Source organism: Trichomycterus rosablanca, chromosome 17 (assembly GCF_030014385.1).
Source record: "Trichomycterus rosablanca isolate fTriRos1 chromosome 17, fTriRos1.hap1, whole genome shotgun sequence".
NCBI lineage: Eukaryota > Metazoa > Chordata > Actinopteri > Siluriformes > Trichomycteridae > Trichomycterus > Trichomycterus rosablanca.
Window position 1 is genome coordinate 6,028,310 of NC_086004.1, and position 18,767 is coordinate 6,047,076.

Here is an 18,767-nt window from a genome sequence, read left to right on the forward strand (position 1 = left end):
TCATTTTTCTAGTCATGATTAAAGAAAGCAAAAGAAATAGAGGTCAACAAGTAACACTAATCTGCTTTAATAGAAGTTGATAGAAGCACTTTCATAGAGTAGCTAAAATTCTGGAAAAAGAGCTGTTTTGAATGAAAGACGAGGGTGAGAATGTCAGAAAGGCTAACTATGTTAAAAAGTGCTAACCAAGCATATAGTTAGGTACTTACCAGGTATGTACATTCATTATCCATTTTATAAGATATTCCTATCATGTAGACACATTGTTCCTCTGTACACTTTGTCCCCACTTTCTATCTCATTTATCAGTGGAAAGAGAAACCAAAGGACCCCCACTGACCAGATATTATCTAAGTGGTGGACCTTTCTGGCACTTCAACAAATGCTTGTTAGATGTAAATGTAGATTGATGTTAAAAAATGGCAGTTACTGTCCATTCATTTAACTTCACACTATGATCATGTGTACAAAGTTGTCTAAATACTTTTTACTGCCTATTTAACTTACTATTTATTGAGAGATGGTTGTTCTTTTGACAAATCATGGTTTGGTTGTTCATCCCAAATCTACACAGAACATCCAGAGCTCTGTTGGTGAGTTGGGTTATTTCTTACCTTCCTTATCGAGGCATTTCTTGCACGGATGTCCAATCTTTTAGTGAAATTATTAAGGCTACTATAGGCCTGAGAACACTCATAGCCTTAGATATGATTTTATAGTTTTTCCCTATGCTTCCCTATCCATGCATTATCACAGTTTGGTCCTGCTGAAAATGCAGTGTATATTGGAGGCACTTGTAGATCCAGGTTTGTGCCTTTCCAATCTATTCATGTTGCAATAGGCGAACTCCAATTAAGTTCTAAAAACATCACAAACAATGCAAATAGGACGCACCTGACCACACAGCAAAGGGTATGAATACTTTTGTAAAGCTATTTTTGTTTTTCATTTTTAACTGATTTTTGAAAACCTATTAAATCATGTTGCTGTTCATACACCAATGCACTGAACAATGTCTTATCTAAAATCTACTTTATGTAAATGTGTTCATAATTTCCCCAAACATAAAATTGATTAATAAAAATAGCAAGCACATCAGCTACTGTTGGGGGGGTGGGGGGGGGGGGGGGTGTTTGTTCACCTCCAATCATCCTGTCATAACTGCATTACTTCTCACCTTTAGTAATTGTCTATGGGTTATTTTTGTTATTACAGGTGCTTTAGGGCTAAATTGACACATCGATTTTAGAGGTTTTAAACACAATGGTACTGGTGCATCATTTCTATCTCTTTCTTTAATTTATTTAATTTAAACCAACAGCTTTAGACAATTTATGCTTGTGGCTAGGCCAAATATCACAGACTTTAGTGACTGATGAACGTTTTTAAGGTAGTATTGGAAAACAATGTACTGTTTTTATTTAATAATGACAAGTGTCCAAGATGCCAAGTTAAAAAGAGTTTATTAAACACATCATAATACAAGTTGCATAAAGTGCTTGAGCTACAGACAGTTACAATATTTACACTGCATTAAATTGCAAATCATCAAATACTATACACCATTTTATAATGTATGATTAAAGGGAAGCCTGTTCCAGGTAAATGTGCAAAAATATTTGTTAACTTTGTGATTGAATTGCCTGGCATTTAGCATTAATTACTCATCTGATCTTTATCCAAGTAATAATAATAATGTACACATACACGCTTTTACTGAACACACTGATTAATCATTTACAATCCAAGCTGGAAAATGATTTGCTAATCATTGGCAAGACTGCCAAGCATCATAAAGTTAAGATCACCTTAACCGACAGAAAGTGTTAAATGTGATGATTTCTCTACTATTACAAAATAGTCTTTGTGCTGCAAAACTAAGCCGGGACTTGATGTACAATAATGATGTGGATTTTCATACCATTGTAGGATTTCTTGCATGAACACTTCATGTTAGGTCATGCCACATATGGTTAGACTTTAGACTTTGACTTGGTTATTTCAAAACATTTTGTTCACATTTTTTTGTTTTTTATGTGTTTGGGATGAATGTTTTTTTTTTTGTTTTTTTTTTGGCTTGTTGCATTCTTGCATTTACATAAAGCTTTAACTGACTGACCACTTTCCAGATCTTTTCCTGTGGTTTTTTTCTTTCAAGATGTCCAGGGGCCTGATGCAGAAAAACAGTTCCAAACTCTGTGCCACCATCCACCAGTCTTTACAGTTGCCATTTCCCCAAAACGTAGTGTAGAGTATTTTTTTTTTTTTTTTTTGCCAAAAATAAAATTTTTAATCATTTATACACAGACTGTTATGAATCAACAAAGCGATCACTTGAATGGGTTTTTGAAGAGAGCAGTGGTTTCCTTTGTGATGTATTTCTATGATTCTTGCTTTAAAGAATTGCTTATTAGGAAAAGATCCCCAGGTGGGGCGGGCCGGGTTCTTTCTGTGTGGAGTTTGCATGTTCTCCCCATGTCCACGTGGATTTCCTCCAGTAGCTTCGGTTTTCTCCCACAGTCCAAAGACATGCAAGTGAGGTAAATTGGAGATACAAAATTGTCCATGACTGTGTTTGATATAACCTTGTGAACTGATGACCTTCCAGCATGTTTAATTTTAGTACTTTAGTACCGAATTCTTTTGTTGGTAGATAATTTATTATTGTTCACTGATAAAAACTCAGGTCATTTACATCACTGCAACTTAATGCAATGTATTCTTTTTCTATGGTCATCTATGTTTTGTTTTGAAACACATCAAATCTAATACGTTTAATTGCAGCATCTCAAGTCAGGTATTAGCCCAGAGGTCAGCAAACTTTTTCTGCCTAGACTGTGAATGAGTAGTCATTAAATGTAAATAATGTTTAATAACAACATAAAGTACATAAAGTACTGTGTGTTTTGTTTTAGTGAATACATGATTTAAAATGATTTTTGGTGGATCACTCCTTTCCTTTAACATGACCAACATATATCCACATATCAGCTGATTTCAGGTTTCACCAACGTAGACAATATCAGTGTTATTAAAGATAAAGGGCAAAAAAAACTTCATTTCATTGCTGACTGTGGATTTTGTTGTTGAAAGGTTTGGGAAATCCTGCTGCAAATCCCCCATCTGCCCTTCACATTTCCTCAGTCTACAGTTGGAGTGCAGAATATCAGTTCATCTTAGATTCCAATAAGCGTACACATGTGCTTAATCTTCATGTAAGAACGTTTTAACTGCTTCTTCTTAGTTTTGTGAGCAAAAAGTCTTTATGGCTTTGATGGCAGTGGACTTACTGTGTAAAACCACAGGGGGTCAGGAGTTTGCAGATATCCTGCCCCAAATCCCTCTCTGCCCTCTACATGTCATCGGCATTTGGCTGGAGTCTTGCTTCACGCCGCGGGCTTAAGGTCACTGTTGCTATGTGGCCAGTAATGGGGTCACCATGGTTATGGTCATTATGCTTGTCCAGGCTGGAGTTTTGGGATCCTAGGTTGTAATAAGCCAGTCTTGGTCCTCTGTGAAATTTCTCTATTAGAGATTTTACTTCATCCATTTCTTTATCTTCAGGAAAAGCAGGAAGAGACTGCGCTGTGTATGGATGCTTAAGGGCATGCATCACCCGGGAGGACTGCAGGCTGTGCAGGGACCGTGACTGAACTAGAGAAGACAAGGACACAAGAAGATGTACAGGGCATTCAATTTGCACACATCATGAAAAATTAATCTGTTATTCTCTGATGACCTTCAACCACAGGTTAGTTTGTCTATACAGTAGACCACCACTTAGCTGGCTGGTGCTTGTGTCAGCAATGCAAAACTCTGATTGCCATCGCCAATGACAAGCTCACTTGACTGTGAACAGTTTAATGTTCAGACAGCTTTACATTTTTGTTTTGTGTTTGTTTGTCTGTTTTACATTTGTCTATCTGAAACTATGTCCTTTTAGCATAAGTCAGAGAACCATATTCGGTCAATTACAATTACTAAGAGTGAATTAAGATGCTATACCATAAAGTTCAGTAACATTATATAACTTGTATATCAACAAATTAACAATCTAAGTTGCTGTACATGTATTTTTGAAACATCAGAGTTTCAGAAAGTCCACAATTTCTTTCAAACGTACTTCTAATTTTTACTGTAGGACCCAAACATCCTGGTGGAGAATAAACCAGTTGGGAAAAGAATTAAGGCTATTGCTAAGCACTCTTTTAACTTCCTTAATACAGTAATCCCCACTTATTGGTGGGGATACATTCCACAACCTTTAATTCTGGTATTTTTCTGACACACGTCCCCTCCAATACATAAGCAGTAGTTGACTGCATCTTTTCACCTGCACGAGGCGAGATCATATGCGGATCAGCTTTGTGCACAGAGAGCCACACCCTGATTAATGCATTATCCCTCAACTCTGTGCAGACGCCATCAATCAGCCAGCAGAGGTCGTATGAGGTCCCTATCTGGCTTTTCCCTCCCTGTATAAACAACAGCCAATCGTTGTTCATGTAGCCGCCCAGCCAAATGGAAGAGCTGAGTTTCGAACCGACAAGTTCGAAATGTCAGCTCTGGTGTGCTAGCGTGTTTTACCGCTGCGCCACCTGAGCGGCTGTGAAAAGCAAATCTGCATGTCTACTATACCCAAACAGTTTAGTATCTTTAAATTAAAACAATAATTTACTAACTAGAAATGTTGTAAACTTACAGACATCTTACTGTTATTTAAACCATTTTCAAATATATTCTTATCCTTGCACCACACCAGCATAACCCAAGTCAAAAAAAATGGAAAATGGCACTTATTAATAGTGTGTCACAAAAAAATTTACCAAACTTCCCACCATTACTGCCAATCATCCAGCCACAAAGAGACAAGTTAAATAAATATGGCCCCTGTGTATATCCATAAACGGCTGCATACACATTACACTTCACATCCATTTCACTGGGAGGAAAAGTTACTAAGCTGTTTTGCATTGCACAAACCTCCCATCTACTCTTTGACACTTTCAATAGTCATCACAAAGTTCCAGCTCAGGTTAAATAGATTGTCTACAATAATAGTGAACTGAAGATTGAGCTTTAAATGCACTTTTCTTCCTGAGCGTGCACACAGGTCAGCCTTGATCTTTTAAACAAAAGGTCTAAGCACAGAGAGTAATTGGATTTTTGACTCACCTCTCAGTGGGCTGAAGTCTCCGGGCTGGCTGAGCTTGGTATCGGTGAAGGGCTTCAAACTGGGCAGCAGAATCAATGTGAACGACAGCAGTAGAACCTGTGGGACACAAACAGATGGGCAGCCTACGTTAAATATCACAGAGAAGCTGAGGGTAGGCACAGCACCCGACTGAACTTCTTGAGGCAGAAGCAATTTTCTCTGGGTTAAATGTTTGTCCAGTGAGATGAAAGGAAATAAAATTATACGTTACAGATAATAAAACATGAAAATTATCTACACCTGCTTTCAGAGTTAACTGACCTCAATGTTAAATCTCCTGGTACTAACAACAACACCTTCAAGGCAATACAGATGCTGTATTATACCATACTTTACTATACGATACTATACTTTCACTTTTACATAAACTATAAGGATATTACAGTCTACTCTGTATAACCATTCTTTGTTTTACACAAAACGTTGCCAAAAGCTTTTTTTGTCTTATCTGACCATAGAACCTTGTTGCAGTCCCCAACCTCACTGAATTTCTTTGGGATGATTGAAAATCAGCAGTGAGTCAGGGCTTCTTATACTCAACATGAGAGAAATGCTATTTTAATGGAATGGATCCGAATTCTTACACACAAAGAAGATTTGAAGCTTTAATAGCAGGAATACACTCTGGACAGGGTGGCAGCTTATTACAGGGCAACACACACTCATATATTTACTTATGCACACCTAGAAGCAATTTATTGCACCAAATCCACCTTCTGAATGTATTAGGAGGTGGGAGGAAACAGGAGTACCTGGCGGAAACCTATTTACACAGAGGGTGAAAGTCTAGAATTGCTCAAAGACAGTGGACAAAGTGTAATTTTGAACCCATGTGACGAGAGCTGATGTTGCTGGATGGCATCCACCTCACTTGCTGAATCACAGTGCCACCCATACAGAGAACTGAACAATGTATTTGTATCCATGCACCCGATCTTCATGTGTGATTGATGGGTTTTGGCTAACGTGGTGTTTGGTTTAAGACTGAGATGTTCCTGGGTTGTGGTGATTCACTATGTATAACATTTAATTAAAATGGTTAGGGGGCGGCATGGTGGCTCAGTGGGTAGCACTGTCCCTCACAGCAAGAAGGTCCTGGGTTTGATTCCAAGGTGGAGCGGTCTGGGTCCTTTCTGTGCTTCCTCCAGGAGCTCCTGTTTCCTCCCACAGTTTAAAGACGTGTAAGTTAGGTGAATTGGAGATACAAAATTGTCCATGACTGTGTTTGACATTAAAACTTGAACTGATGAATCTTGTGTAACCAGTAACTATCTGTTCTGTCATGTAGGTAACCAAAGCGTGTAAAACATGGCGTTAAAATCCTAATAAATAAGTGTCAGAGTTACACTGTGTGTAACTTAGATTACACTCTGAGAACAGCCACTCTGCAAACTGAACTCCCAGCTCTCCATTTCTTCTACAACTTCTACTGTAAACCCTGTTAAAATTGAACTCCTGAACAATTACTAATAAGACAACTCTGTTAAATGAGCTGATCATCCAAAAGATGCTGGACATGCTTTTGCTGACTGAAACCTGGCAACAGCCTGGGGATTAGCTCCACTTAAACTTGTCTGCACCAGCGGGATATACTTATTTATCTAAGCCACGTCTCACTGGGAAAGGAGGAGGTTTAGCAGTTGTTTATCACAGCAACATGAAGGTCAATAACTGGGACTTTCATGATATCAATACTTGTGAATACTTGACTTTTAATATCTTCCCTTACTCCACTTCCGTTACTGCTAATTTATCGTCCTCCAAAATCTACTTCTCACTTTCTGTCTGATGTGAACAAACTGCTTACTATGGTCTCTTCCATCTGCTCTGTTATCATTCTCCTGGGTGATTTTAATATTCATGTTGGCACAGACTGCTCACTTTCCAATGAGTTTTTGGCAGTCCTTGAATGTTTCAGTTTAACTCAGCACATTGATTTTCTGACTCACAGTTTTGGTCATATACTTGATTTGCTCTCCTCCACTGGTCTCAACAGTGTTTCTGTTACTGGTTCCATTGTTGGCTTCACTGACCATGAGCTGATTAAAAGTTGTTTTAGAGCTCATGCTGTCAAACCTCTTCAGAAAACCACTGTCTCTTTTTGTAATCCTAAACCTGTTGATCTGCATCTCTACTTCATCTCTCTTTGGACTTCTTTTTCAAATTCTCATGAACTTTCCTCCCCCAATCTACAGTGTTTGTTTATTTTTTATTTTATAAGGATTTTAACGTCGTTGTTTTACACACTTTGGTTACATTCATGACAGAACAGTTCAAGTTTTTAATGTCAAACACAGTGACGGACAAATTTTAGTATCTCCATATTAACCTGACTGCATGTGTTCGCACTGTGGGAGGAAACCAGAGCGCCTGGAGAGAAACCCACACAGACACGGGGACAACATGCAAACTCCACACAGAAAGGGTCCGCACTGCTGCCAATCTACAATGAAACTATTTCAAAAATGTAATATTCATGCCCCTCTTAAAACAAAACTGATCCCTGCTTCACGTACCCGCATGGTTCAGCTGTGAGCTTACAGCCATGAATGCAGATGGACGGCGTCTTGAGTGTCTTTACAGAAAAACAGGACTTGCTATACATCAGCCACTTTTAGGGAGCACATCTGCTTGTACAAGGATGCCCTAAACCAGGGGTCAAACCCTCAAACCCTGGGTCACGAGAAAAATAATAACTTGAACACAAACGCCCCCTTGTGGAGGCTTTATGTTACATCTTGTAAATCACAGTGGGTCTAGATTGTACAAGAAGAGTAAGATGCATTGTTTGTGTTGCCTGGGTCGCGAAAAAATCATGAACAAAATGTGGGTCATTTAAAAAACCCTGCCCTGAACAATACTCATTCTGCCTACTACTCAACCATTATAAAAAGCAGCAGCTCCAGGCCTAAAACTTTATTCCAGACCATAAATAAAGCTCTTTATTAACAACATCCATCAGCATTTCCCTAACAAGTTAAAAATTTTAACAATCTGTCTGTTTTTACCTTTGTTTTTACCCTCTGCCGCAGTCTCTGAGATCATTTTAAATTCATTGTCCGCCTCCTGTCCTCTTGACCCTGCCCCTACGGCTCCTCTTAAATCCTGTGTTTCTGCTCTGAAGAGCTCCTATAGCTAATTTGATTAATCAGTGTCTCTCCTTACGTTCTGTTACGTCTCTTAAATTGGCTGCCATTACTTCCATTTTTAAGAAACCTGAGTTAAATCCAGTATAATTTTCTAACTGCAGACCCATTTCTAACCTTTCTTAGTTGGCTAAGGTGATGGGAAGAGTTGTGACCTTACAAGTTCAGGACCTCTTTAGTGAAAATTGTATGAACCCTTCCAGTCTGGCTTCTGTAACCTGTACAGTATAAGGACCGGTCTGTTAAAAAATGTTGACAACATCCTTCGTTCTACTGAAGTTGATTTGCTTAACATTATTATATTTCTAGACCTTACCACGGCTTTTCACACAGTAAATCATAACATACTTATTGGTGCTCATAAATCATCCACTGCCACTGTCACTCAAGAGGTACCCCACGTTTCTGACCTTGGCTCTATTCAGTTTATATTATATATCTCACCATTAGGCTAGATCATTTGCATTTATGGACTTCTATTCTATGCAGATGATATACAGTTCTACATTAGCACCATATCTTCTGTTGTATTAGCCCAGTCACCAAGTACATGCACTGCTAATCTAAAACACTGGTTGAATAATAATTGCTTGCAACTAAATAAAGATAAAACTGAAGTTTTGCTTGTTGGCCCCAAAGCACTGGATTCTAACTTTTCTAGTCTTTTTGTGAATGTGGATGGTGACAGAACCTGCCCTTTAGTTCCACAGCCCCCAAATTCCACAATCACTTTTACAGCTCTGCGTAAGATAAGGTAATAACATAATCCTTAAATATAAGAAAACACATTTTCCTGCTTACATCAAAACAAATATAAGAACAAATCATATTAAACACATACAAATCAGACCTTTATGGTGTGAATTACACTAGTAAAGTGTATGTACATGTCCTTTACATGAATCATAACATATTAACATGTTATTATCCTCACCAGAATGCAGGTCCCAGCCTGGGCCGGTTTGTTGGATCCATTCATAACCATGGCCTGCAACCGACGCAGCTGCTCCATCAGAGATCTGTAGCAATAAATATGTAGAGCAGAAAAGAATAAACTAATTCAAATGATCACAGTATGAAAATCAGTCGACTGAGACTGAAGAATGGCATTTACTCACATGTTGCATTTCTCCAGCTGGAAAACCTTCCTTTGCAGCTCTTGGTTCTGGGCACCGCAGGCTGCCATCCTGCCAAAGTAAATATCCCATAGGAGATTACCAGATTCAGTAACATTTACTGCCATCACAAATAAAATATTTTGATGTGTATTGGGATCTGCGTCAACCACTCTAAAAGTAACATTTATCGATTTTATGTTTGAACACAAAAAGTAACAAACAGCTTTTGGTAGAACCAGTTGTAACTACCGGAAGTTAGCCAGTGTCAGCCTATTTTACCATGTTAATCTCACGACTGAACTAAAGAAAGAAGAAAAACTATTGTAATGGATTTTATTCCATTAGAAAAACACAAACTTTGGGAGGAATGAAGGGTAGGACAGGGGTACTGACCTAACAGCAGCAGTATGGATTTATTAAAAGAAGTAATTAGTACAACAGAATCCTAAAACAATTGGAATAAACTGGGAAATGGAAACACATACAGTTATACAAATAATAATAATAATAATAAAAATAATAATAATACAAGTGATCTTAAAAAAGTTTCCGCACTTTTATATTTTGGTTGGAAACGGTGAGGGTGGGAGGAGTGGTAATTGGTCGTGTCTGAGAGACTGAGAGAGTTTATAGTCCGAATTTAGCGCCATCTGATCTCCACCTTTTAAGACGCTCAAAGATGCTTTAAGGGGAAGAAGATTTTCATGTGATGATGATGTGAAAGCAGTGGTGCATCAGTGGCTACGCGCTCAACCAAAACGTTTTTTGCTGATGGCATTAAAAAGTTGGTACGACGCTGGGAAAATGCATCAAAAGGTGACTATGTAAAAAAGTGATGTCATGTTAATATACTGTATACACGTGTAGTTAATACCTGCTCTCCAGTCCATCTATGTATTCTTTTTTCTTCTTCCTGCTCTCCTGGGCAGACTGCTTATTGCGAATCTTTCTGCGAATTTTCTTTAGAATTCGTTCCTCAAACTTATATTGGAGAGAAAAAACTGTGTTAAGTGTGTGCAGTATAAATAAAGCATCGAGACATGATTTTTCATTACTATCTGTGCTGGTATCTGGCACATATCATGCATCTCTGATCAAAACAGATAAGTTCTTATCTAGTTTAAGTTTTATTTAAAGGACAGTTACAGTCTTGACATGCATGGGTATTAGTAACACACATCAATTCAACCAAGTTACAGAAATTTTAATTAAAACATTTAAACTTAAATGAGTAGAAACCAGGATGAGTATCTACCCCCTTTTTCTAAATTCTGATAATGCAGATGCACTGATCTAGGTGTCCTAGATAAGGTCATTGATTTCAACCTATAGCACAATTTCTGTTTGGCACCACTGGAGAATTTGTGACTGACAGATGCTATCAGTAAATTAATTAGGTGTTTGAACTGTTTGAAGGCAAATATTAATATAGTTACGGTGCACACACAGGGCGGCACGGTGGTTAAGTGGGTAGCACTGTCGCCTCACAGCAAGAAGATCCTGCGTTCGACCCCCACTTAATAATTTATATTAAGTGAACACTATTATGGATGAGATCTACACTCTTTGTATGTCACTATTGAGGAATCTAAATATTTATATTCCTCACTAAATATTAGGCACCTGGTGGCTGGCAATTCTGGGCCTTACCTCAATCCTTTGTACCACAAACTACAGAAACTTAAGAGGATTTTCATTGAGCATTGGGTGACCTGTCGCTCCACCAGCTACAGTTTTGTACCTATACATTGAGGGGTGAATTTACAAATGTTGTACCTTGGTAAGAGGAAGTTGACCTGGCAGAGTCACTCCCTCTTTGACAAGTAGCTTCTTCTCATCATCATTGAGAACCAGCTCCTGGCAGGACTGCTGTGATGCCTGTGGAGGCTATAAAGACATAAATTTAGCTCCAGCATTGTCTGAAATATACAGTAAGTAACTCTGTCAGTCAGGCTGGGGTTTGTGCATTTAAAATGCACTGAAAACCAGTATCTGTCTTCCTCCAATTGAGCCTATGCTCAATCAAGTACCTGCACTTAATATGACTTTTTTCTGCCCTATTTATCCTGTTGTGTTTGATGTGTCTTGACACTGTGGGGACTTACAGTCTCTGGAGTGCCAGACAGCAGCAGATCTTTAATGGTGAGTGGGAACACAGCTGCTGGGTGAGCTTGGGTCACTTTAGATGCGTGCTGCATCTCTACCGACCTCTCCAGCAAAATACCAGACCCCCAGCCATCTACAGAAGAGATAACAGTATGTATTTGTTTTTCCATAGAGCTTTCTTCTGTATACACAGGTAATCACATGGCTAAGCACCTGACCTGAAGGCAAACACAATATTATTCAACAGGAACAAAACAAAATGTGACAGAACAGTTTCTGAATGTTCATAGTATTGATCTTTATCTTCAATAAAATCATACACATACTGAAATGGACAGGGAGTGTGGAAACTGGAGCTTGAGCATTATGTGGATATGGATGGATATAGCCTGTCTCCAGAGGTGGGCTTCTGGGAGGTGAAGGGCTGTCGATCTGATCAGACTGAGGGTCATTACTAATTCCACTATCACTTGGAGAAGGTGGCCATAAAGGAGATCCAGTGACAGAGTCAGTCCCACTCAGCAGGGTGTTGAGGAAGTCCTCCCCGCCCTGGATGGGCATCATCATCTATCAGAACAATAACAGACAATTCAACAGACAGTCCAAAGAAATGGAAATTAACTGGTGGCAAAAATAATATCCCTTCACCTACGTTTGGGTCTTGCACTGGCTGTGGCTGGTTGTTTTGATGCCGCATGTCCTCATGGCACAATATGCCATCGTTCTGATCAAACAGCAAATCCAGTAGTTCTACCCCATTACAAGCCTGTATAAAATGTATATTAAGAGTGCCTTGTCAACACCCTAAAGCATTTTTGTATTTTAGATTAATATAGTGCCATATCAATATAGTAAAATACAATATAGAAATATAGTAAAATACAAAACCATTTGAATATCATTAAAAAACATTTGAAACTACCGCAACACCAGGCCAGCACTTTAAACTTAACAAACAGGAGAAGCACACATTAGAATTATAAATGTGACACTGCCTGGACAAATCCAAGGGTTAGGTTAAAGACAGTGTTTAACCATATTATTGTTATTCCCCCAAGAGTTTTGTAGTCTACTGCAAATATGTCTTGTAGTCTAATGCAAATATGATTAAACCTTTTTATTACATTCATTTACTTACAGTTACTTTAACAACACACATTAGCCAAGTAACATCATGACCACTATAAAACTCTAGAACTAGTAGACTGTGCTTAAGAGATCCTTTTCAATCTGCTAAGGTTTTATGGGGAAATGAATAGTGCATACTTTTTAAAGAACATTGTCTGCCTTCTGTTGAAAGCCTGAAAGAGTAAGAACGTTTGCCCTTCAGCCAGACAATGCACTAAATGCATAGTGCCAAATCAACACTAAGCTAAAACTGAAGACACTTAATTGTCTGAAGTGGTTTAGTAAGAATTCTGATCTTGAACCTATTTGTGGCATTTACTGTTGTGATTTCACCATTCCTAATCTATCAAGGCAAACCTTAAAATCCTTAAAGAAAAATAAGCAAAAAAAAATGTTTATGTTATATATTTTATATCATTCTCTTTTTTGTTTCTGTGGGTCTGATTAAGAACATAAACTTTCTATTCAAAATAGAAAAATAGAAAAATTTGTGTAAACAAGAGTTGAGGATGAAAAACTCTTAAGACACTGTGAGTTTCATGTCACTTTGATTTAGTGATTACATTTCCAGGTCAATGTGAAGCACACAGCTTAAAAAGAACAAAGGAACATTTCCATCCTGTTTAACAAAACTCACAGAGAACAAAGCTTAGCTCTAGAGAGCTCTAGAGCTTTAGCATTTTCTGACCTTTGCTCTTCAGCATTCACGACACATCTGGGCTAACGTAACAAGAAAAAACAAAGACACCACTGTGCTGAGGTTCAAATTATTCCACAATATTTTAAACAAGAATTACTTACCTGATCTGGGTAGAAATTCATAACAGTGGCCATACAGCAATTTATGTAAAATCAACAATCCAAAAATAGATGTATGTCGGTTTCTCGGTAAGTCAACTCTTTCTGAGAGGCTTTCTGCCTGTCTGATCTCATAAAGGACAAAGTTTAAACTCCAACACTACTAATCAGATCATCAGGGAAAGCCGCAGATTTCTATTGGTTCATGTTAGATTACGTATAGGTCATAGAAGTAAACGGTATGATGAAACAACACCAAAACCAGCCAAAACTAAGTAGATCTGTTATTAGCATTTCTTGTTTAAAACAAATCCCAAAGTTCAAGCTGACTTCAAATAACAAAACATTTGATACAAAACTAGCAGTGTTTCTTACATTAACCAGCAAAAAAATTATGTTGTGATTTACACAAGGATTTATGTGAAACATTATTGAATTTTTAAAAGTGAATGTTATAAAATCCCTATATGCAGTAACTATACTGTACATACACACTATGTATACACGCTATGTATACACATGATGAGCAAAAATATAAAAATGTGGCAAGCTTTATTCATAACAGTTCTGCATGTCACTGTCAGGGATTTATGAAATGCTAAGATGATGGTAGCAGCCTAAAGACCTGAGTGACTTTAATAACAGCCAAATCATTATGGGTTGAAGTATCTCCAAAACAACAAGAAAGGCTCCCGGGTATCATCAAAAACACTAAACATCAAAGCACTGGTAGAGGGCTGACTGGTCCAACAAATCCTGTTTTCTCCAAAATCATGTGGATCATGTGGACCAGGCATGTGTGCATCAGTTATATGTAGAAGAGACTGCACCAGGATGCACTATAGTTATGGCCCTACTAAATTCACAGGAAAATGTGCTTAATTGTACAGACCTTGTTTTTAAAAATACCAAGTTTTATGTATTTTTAAAGAAAAGTGCCACATTACACAACAGTCAATAAATAACATACATAAACTGAATGATAGAATAAATGGAACCTACAATATACAGCACAGCCTACCTAAATGGTTGAATGTAAATCTAGAACATCCAGTGATGATGCGAGGCTTCATGTTTTGTCTAAAAGATGAAAATTCTCGTCCGTGTTTTGACACGCCCCCCTCCGTGTCCACAGAATTGGTTCAGAGTTTTCCAAACTTAGTCACCTGAGTCGTGTTTTTAACTAGTTTACACTTCGACATCTTGGACATTTTGACTAACCGATTGCTAACTGAATTGCCGTGTTAGGACCGGCTCAAAATACAAATAAAAATGTTAAATCACTAAACACAAACTTTACATTTTAAATTTAAAATTGCATATTACACGGGAAAAGGCTCATTTCCCAATTTTTTTCATGGCCATGAATTAGGTAGGGCCTTAACTATGGGACTTCACCTTGCAATATACAGAAGTTGGAAGACTTGCTTTTTCAAAAATGAATGAAAAATCACAAAATGAAATCTCTTATTCACAAAAATATTTACACCCTGTATTCAATACTTTATAAAAGCCCCTATTGGCAACAATGAATACTTTCTGAATCCACTGGTTTAAATCTTATGTAAAATAATTAAAAATGTATTCAATAATGAAGGCTGTCGTTAGCAATTACAGCGTCAAATGTCCACATTCAAGAAATTATTAGCTATTTACAACATTAGGTTTCAATTGGTCCATTTATTTTGACAAACTGTCTGTAATTTCCCAAGGTTACAAGTGGGTGTATGCACCATTTAGAGCACAGTCGTGATCAAGATTTGAGATCTGCACAACTGTATGAATTATTAAATATAGAGACTTAATAGATAGACTCAAAAGATACTTTGTCAGTGGTTTGAGCTCAGCCACAGTCTCGGCCTACGGTTATTGGTCTTGCTCTAATAAACATGTTTCAAGTCCTCAGCCTTGCTGTAATAAACATGTTTCGAATCCTCATATGTATTACACATCCCTGCCAAACCTGCATGATACTGAACCTAGACTTGGTAATTATTATACTAGTATTACTAGATATATCCTTGAGCTGCCTAGAAACGTATGTTACCTAATGTTTGTAATTAAATAACTAATGTTATCACATGATTGGGCTACCAATTTGGTAAGAAGAAATGTAATGTTTACATAGTGTGTTAGTCATGTTTTGTTACTGTGTGATCACACCCTGACCTGCTCAGCTCAAGGGTCAGATCTTCCATTTCTGTCCTATAGGTTTCACTGCATGACCTTTAACATAATTTAAATTGCCAAATCAAAATAAAACATGTACACTTACGGGTTTAGGAGAGATTTACTGGCATTAAACAAAACAGAAATTGTGTTCTTATCGTTTGCAAAAGCATGAACAAGAGATAAGGCCAGCATATGCAACAGGAAGTGTGGATGCCACTTTTTGGGACCTGGGTTTGAGCCACGCCTTTAGTCTATCACTATCTGTAAGACGTTTTATTTATTTGGTGGGTAATCTACTAAATGTCTACTAAATATGTAAACATGTTTGCCTAATATAGATTTGCTTCCTGTCCTGTGTGTACTACTGCATCGTGCCCAGTCTTTTTGCGTAAGCTCTGGATCAACCACAAGCCTGACTAAAACTCACATAAATAGGGCTTGCCAGGGTTAAACAAAACCTTAACAATTACCTTATGTGGAAAGGAAATTCCTCTAAATGGTCATATTTAATTTAAGGACTATAAAAATTTCAGATCAGTCATAAATAAAGCTGCTGGAACACAATCAAGCATGTTGAAGTCTAGCCATTGGAGGTGCACTTCTCAGTGCCTGTCACAAGTCCATAAAAAATAAGGAGGGTTGCATCAGGAAGGGTATCCAGCATAAACCTATACAAAATCAGGTATGCAGATCAGAATAATCTGTTGTGGCAACCCTTAAATACGTAGACAAAAATATGTTGTTACTGTAAAATCTCCCTTATAACTGGAAAGTCTGTTTGTCCACTTTTAGCCTTCAGTAATAAATAGTTAATGTCAGTTTAACAAAAAACAAATTTAAGGAGGACAAATCATACTTTCATGGTTTATGCAGCAAAGAACTTTTTTTTATTTCTCACAATCTACAAAGAGCAGACTGTCACATTTAATCTGACCCATGCACTATGTGAGAAATGCTTGAAAGCAGTTCTTATGAACTTTAGGTTGGCATCAAAAGATTTCGAGACATTGTGGAGACATTGGGGATTAAGGATCCAGCCTCTTTTCTCATAAATGCATTAATACGTTTATTTTAAGTTCAGCTGGGTGCAGAAGAAGCTTTTGTAATCATGTGCATTGAACAGGGTGTAAGAGAAATACTTTATTCATTATGTATTAATTACATTATTTAAAACAATAACTCATTTATCTTCAGTAATTATGATACAATGATTTTGTTCAGAGCCTATCCCAAAAACACTAAACACAATTATGAAGTAAAAGTCATTCACCACATTTTTCTCTGAAAGGTGGAAGGACACTGGAGTACTAGGAATAAAATCCCCTTGCCAAAAAAGTATGGGTGTCCGTGTCATCTGGCTAAATAACTGTAATTTATATATACACACAGTGTTAAGTTATTTTATATGTCTTGGTAGTACAACCGGTTCATTAACAAATACTCTTACTGTCTGGTCCAGAAGTCAGAGTAATACAGAGAGCATAGAGTGTTCCTTCAAACATGTTAGGGCTCTTGGTGTTATCCAGCAAAGGTGTGCAATTAGGAAGGGTCACCAGAATGCATTGAGAAACTTTATATATTTAAATTAGGACAGAAAGTGGAAAGAAGGTTCTTTAAATGTGTTAATAACACAATGAATTGATAACAAAATTTCAATCAATAATGAATTACTCTGCAGACAACAGGTGGCCTACTGTAACGATCTGAGAGCAACAACCTCATCTTCATCCATCAACACACCATCAGTTACAAAGCAATAACCCCCAGAACTCTTTTAAATGGGTTGCAATACAAACAGAAGCTGGAACCTGAACACCAACAGAGACTCTACATCCTCAAACAACATAATGTAACAGAAATAAAAAGCGGCTGTCGATACAATACTACTGCTTATACAAAGCATCCAGACATGATCAGTCACAGTTAGACACAAACCACAAATTAGTCATTTTACCTGTTACTTTTTAATCCGCCTCTTTTCTTTGAATGGCAGTACAGACTGTTAATGTCTTGCCCAAGCCCTTGACTCACATCAAGAGCAATTTTATAATTAGCTTTTTATAAATATAAAAGAGTGAAATGTTTCCTTATGCCTCGTCCCTCTTTTTGTTGATGCCACAATACTATATCATTGTGTTTCTTCATTCATAATGCAGTGTTACCCTGCATCTACATGCACATTATGTCTCCTGGAACTTGGCATCTTACTTTAGTCCTTTTGTATTTTCTTACAGAGCTGCACCAAATCCAAATTGTGCATCAAATTTTAAAGAATCTGTAAACAACATATAAAATAAAGTAATTAGAGAATGTGGACAGTTTTACAGAATACACACAACAACTTTACATGAAATATTTTGGTATAAATGTATATAAATGTATAAAAGTCGTTGTATCAGGCTGCACACGGAGCAAAAATGTCAGTTTACGCGTCAAACTGGGCGGCCGTGTTTCAATTCGCACACAAAAGCCTGTAATAGTATTCTCAAAATAGTAGCCTTGCCATTATTTGAAATCTAATTTTATGTACTAATCTAAATACATAATATGGTAATTAGAACACAACAGTTCTTCTCTACTCCATGTGCAGCCTGTTAGAGCGACTGTCATGCTGACCTAACCGTGCATATAGCACAACATTACAACACATACCACTGTACCACTGTCGGTCATCACAAGTTACTGGCTAGAGAGGGAAAGTGCAGAAGTGCACATCATACATACTGAGCTGCTATAAGAGCAGTAGTGCCACCTGCCTGTAGGATTTATTTATGTTTACTTTGTACGAGCTGCTGTTTGTTTTGTGTTCGACTGTATGTTGCTCAAAAGCAGTTGCTCATCCAGTAAGGGCAATTCTAAAACACACATTTACATATTTACCCATATGCACTCAAATTACTGTAACCTTGCATTCTACCTGTTTTAATTTCCTTTAGATATCCATGTTTGTTTGGCAGTATAAATGCTGGAATTGTTATGCCAACACCAAGAGACTTAATCTATCTTTGACTATTTTAGCCAAACATACTGCAACAACAGTGTTCAACCCTACAAATGCTCTTGCAGTGAATCCTGGCAGTCATG

General features: G+C 37.5%; 1 protein-coding gene across 1 annotated transcript; it reads right to left on the minus strand.

The window, feature by feature from the left end:
* Positions 1-1,446: 1,446 nt before the first annotated feature.
* creb3l3a (cAMP responsive element binding protein 3-like 3a) lies at positions 1,447-13,623 on the minus strand. The gene is made up of 10 exons (XM_063013257.1): positions 13,515-13,623; positions 12,238-12,351; positions 11,912-12,152; positions 11,585-11,718; positions 11,256-11,366; positions 10,354-10,460; positions 9,480-9,548; positions 9,296-9,380; positions 5,176-5,272; positions 1,447-3,654 (listed from the first exon to the last, which is right to left on the minus strand). The coding sequence occupies exons 1-10, from the start codon at positions 13,545-13,547 to the stop codon at positions 3,353-3,355; spliced, it is 1,293 nt and encodes a 430-aa protein (XP_062869327.1). The 5' UTR covers positions 13,548-13,623; the 3' UTR covers positions 1,447-3,352.
* Positions 13,624-18,767: the final 5,144 nt, after the last annotated feature.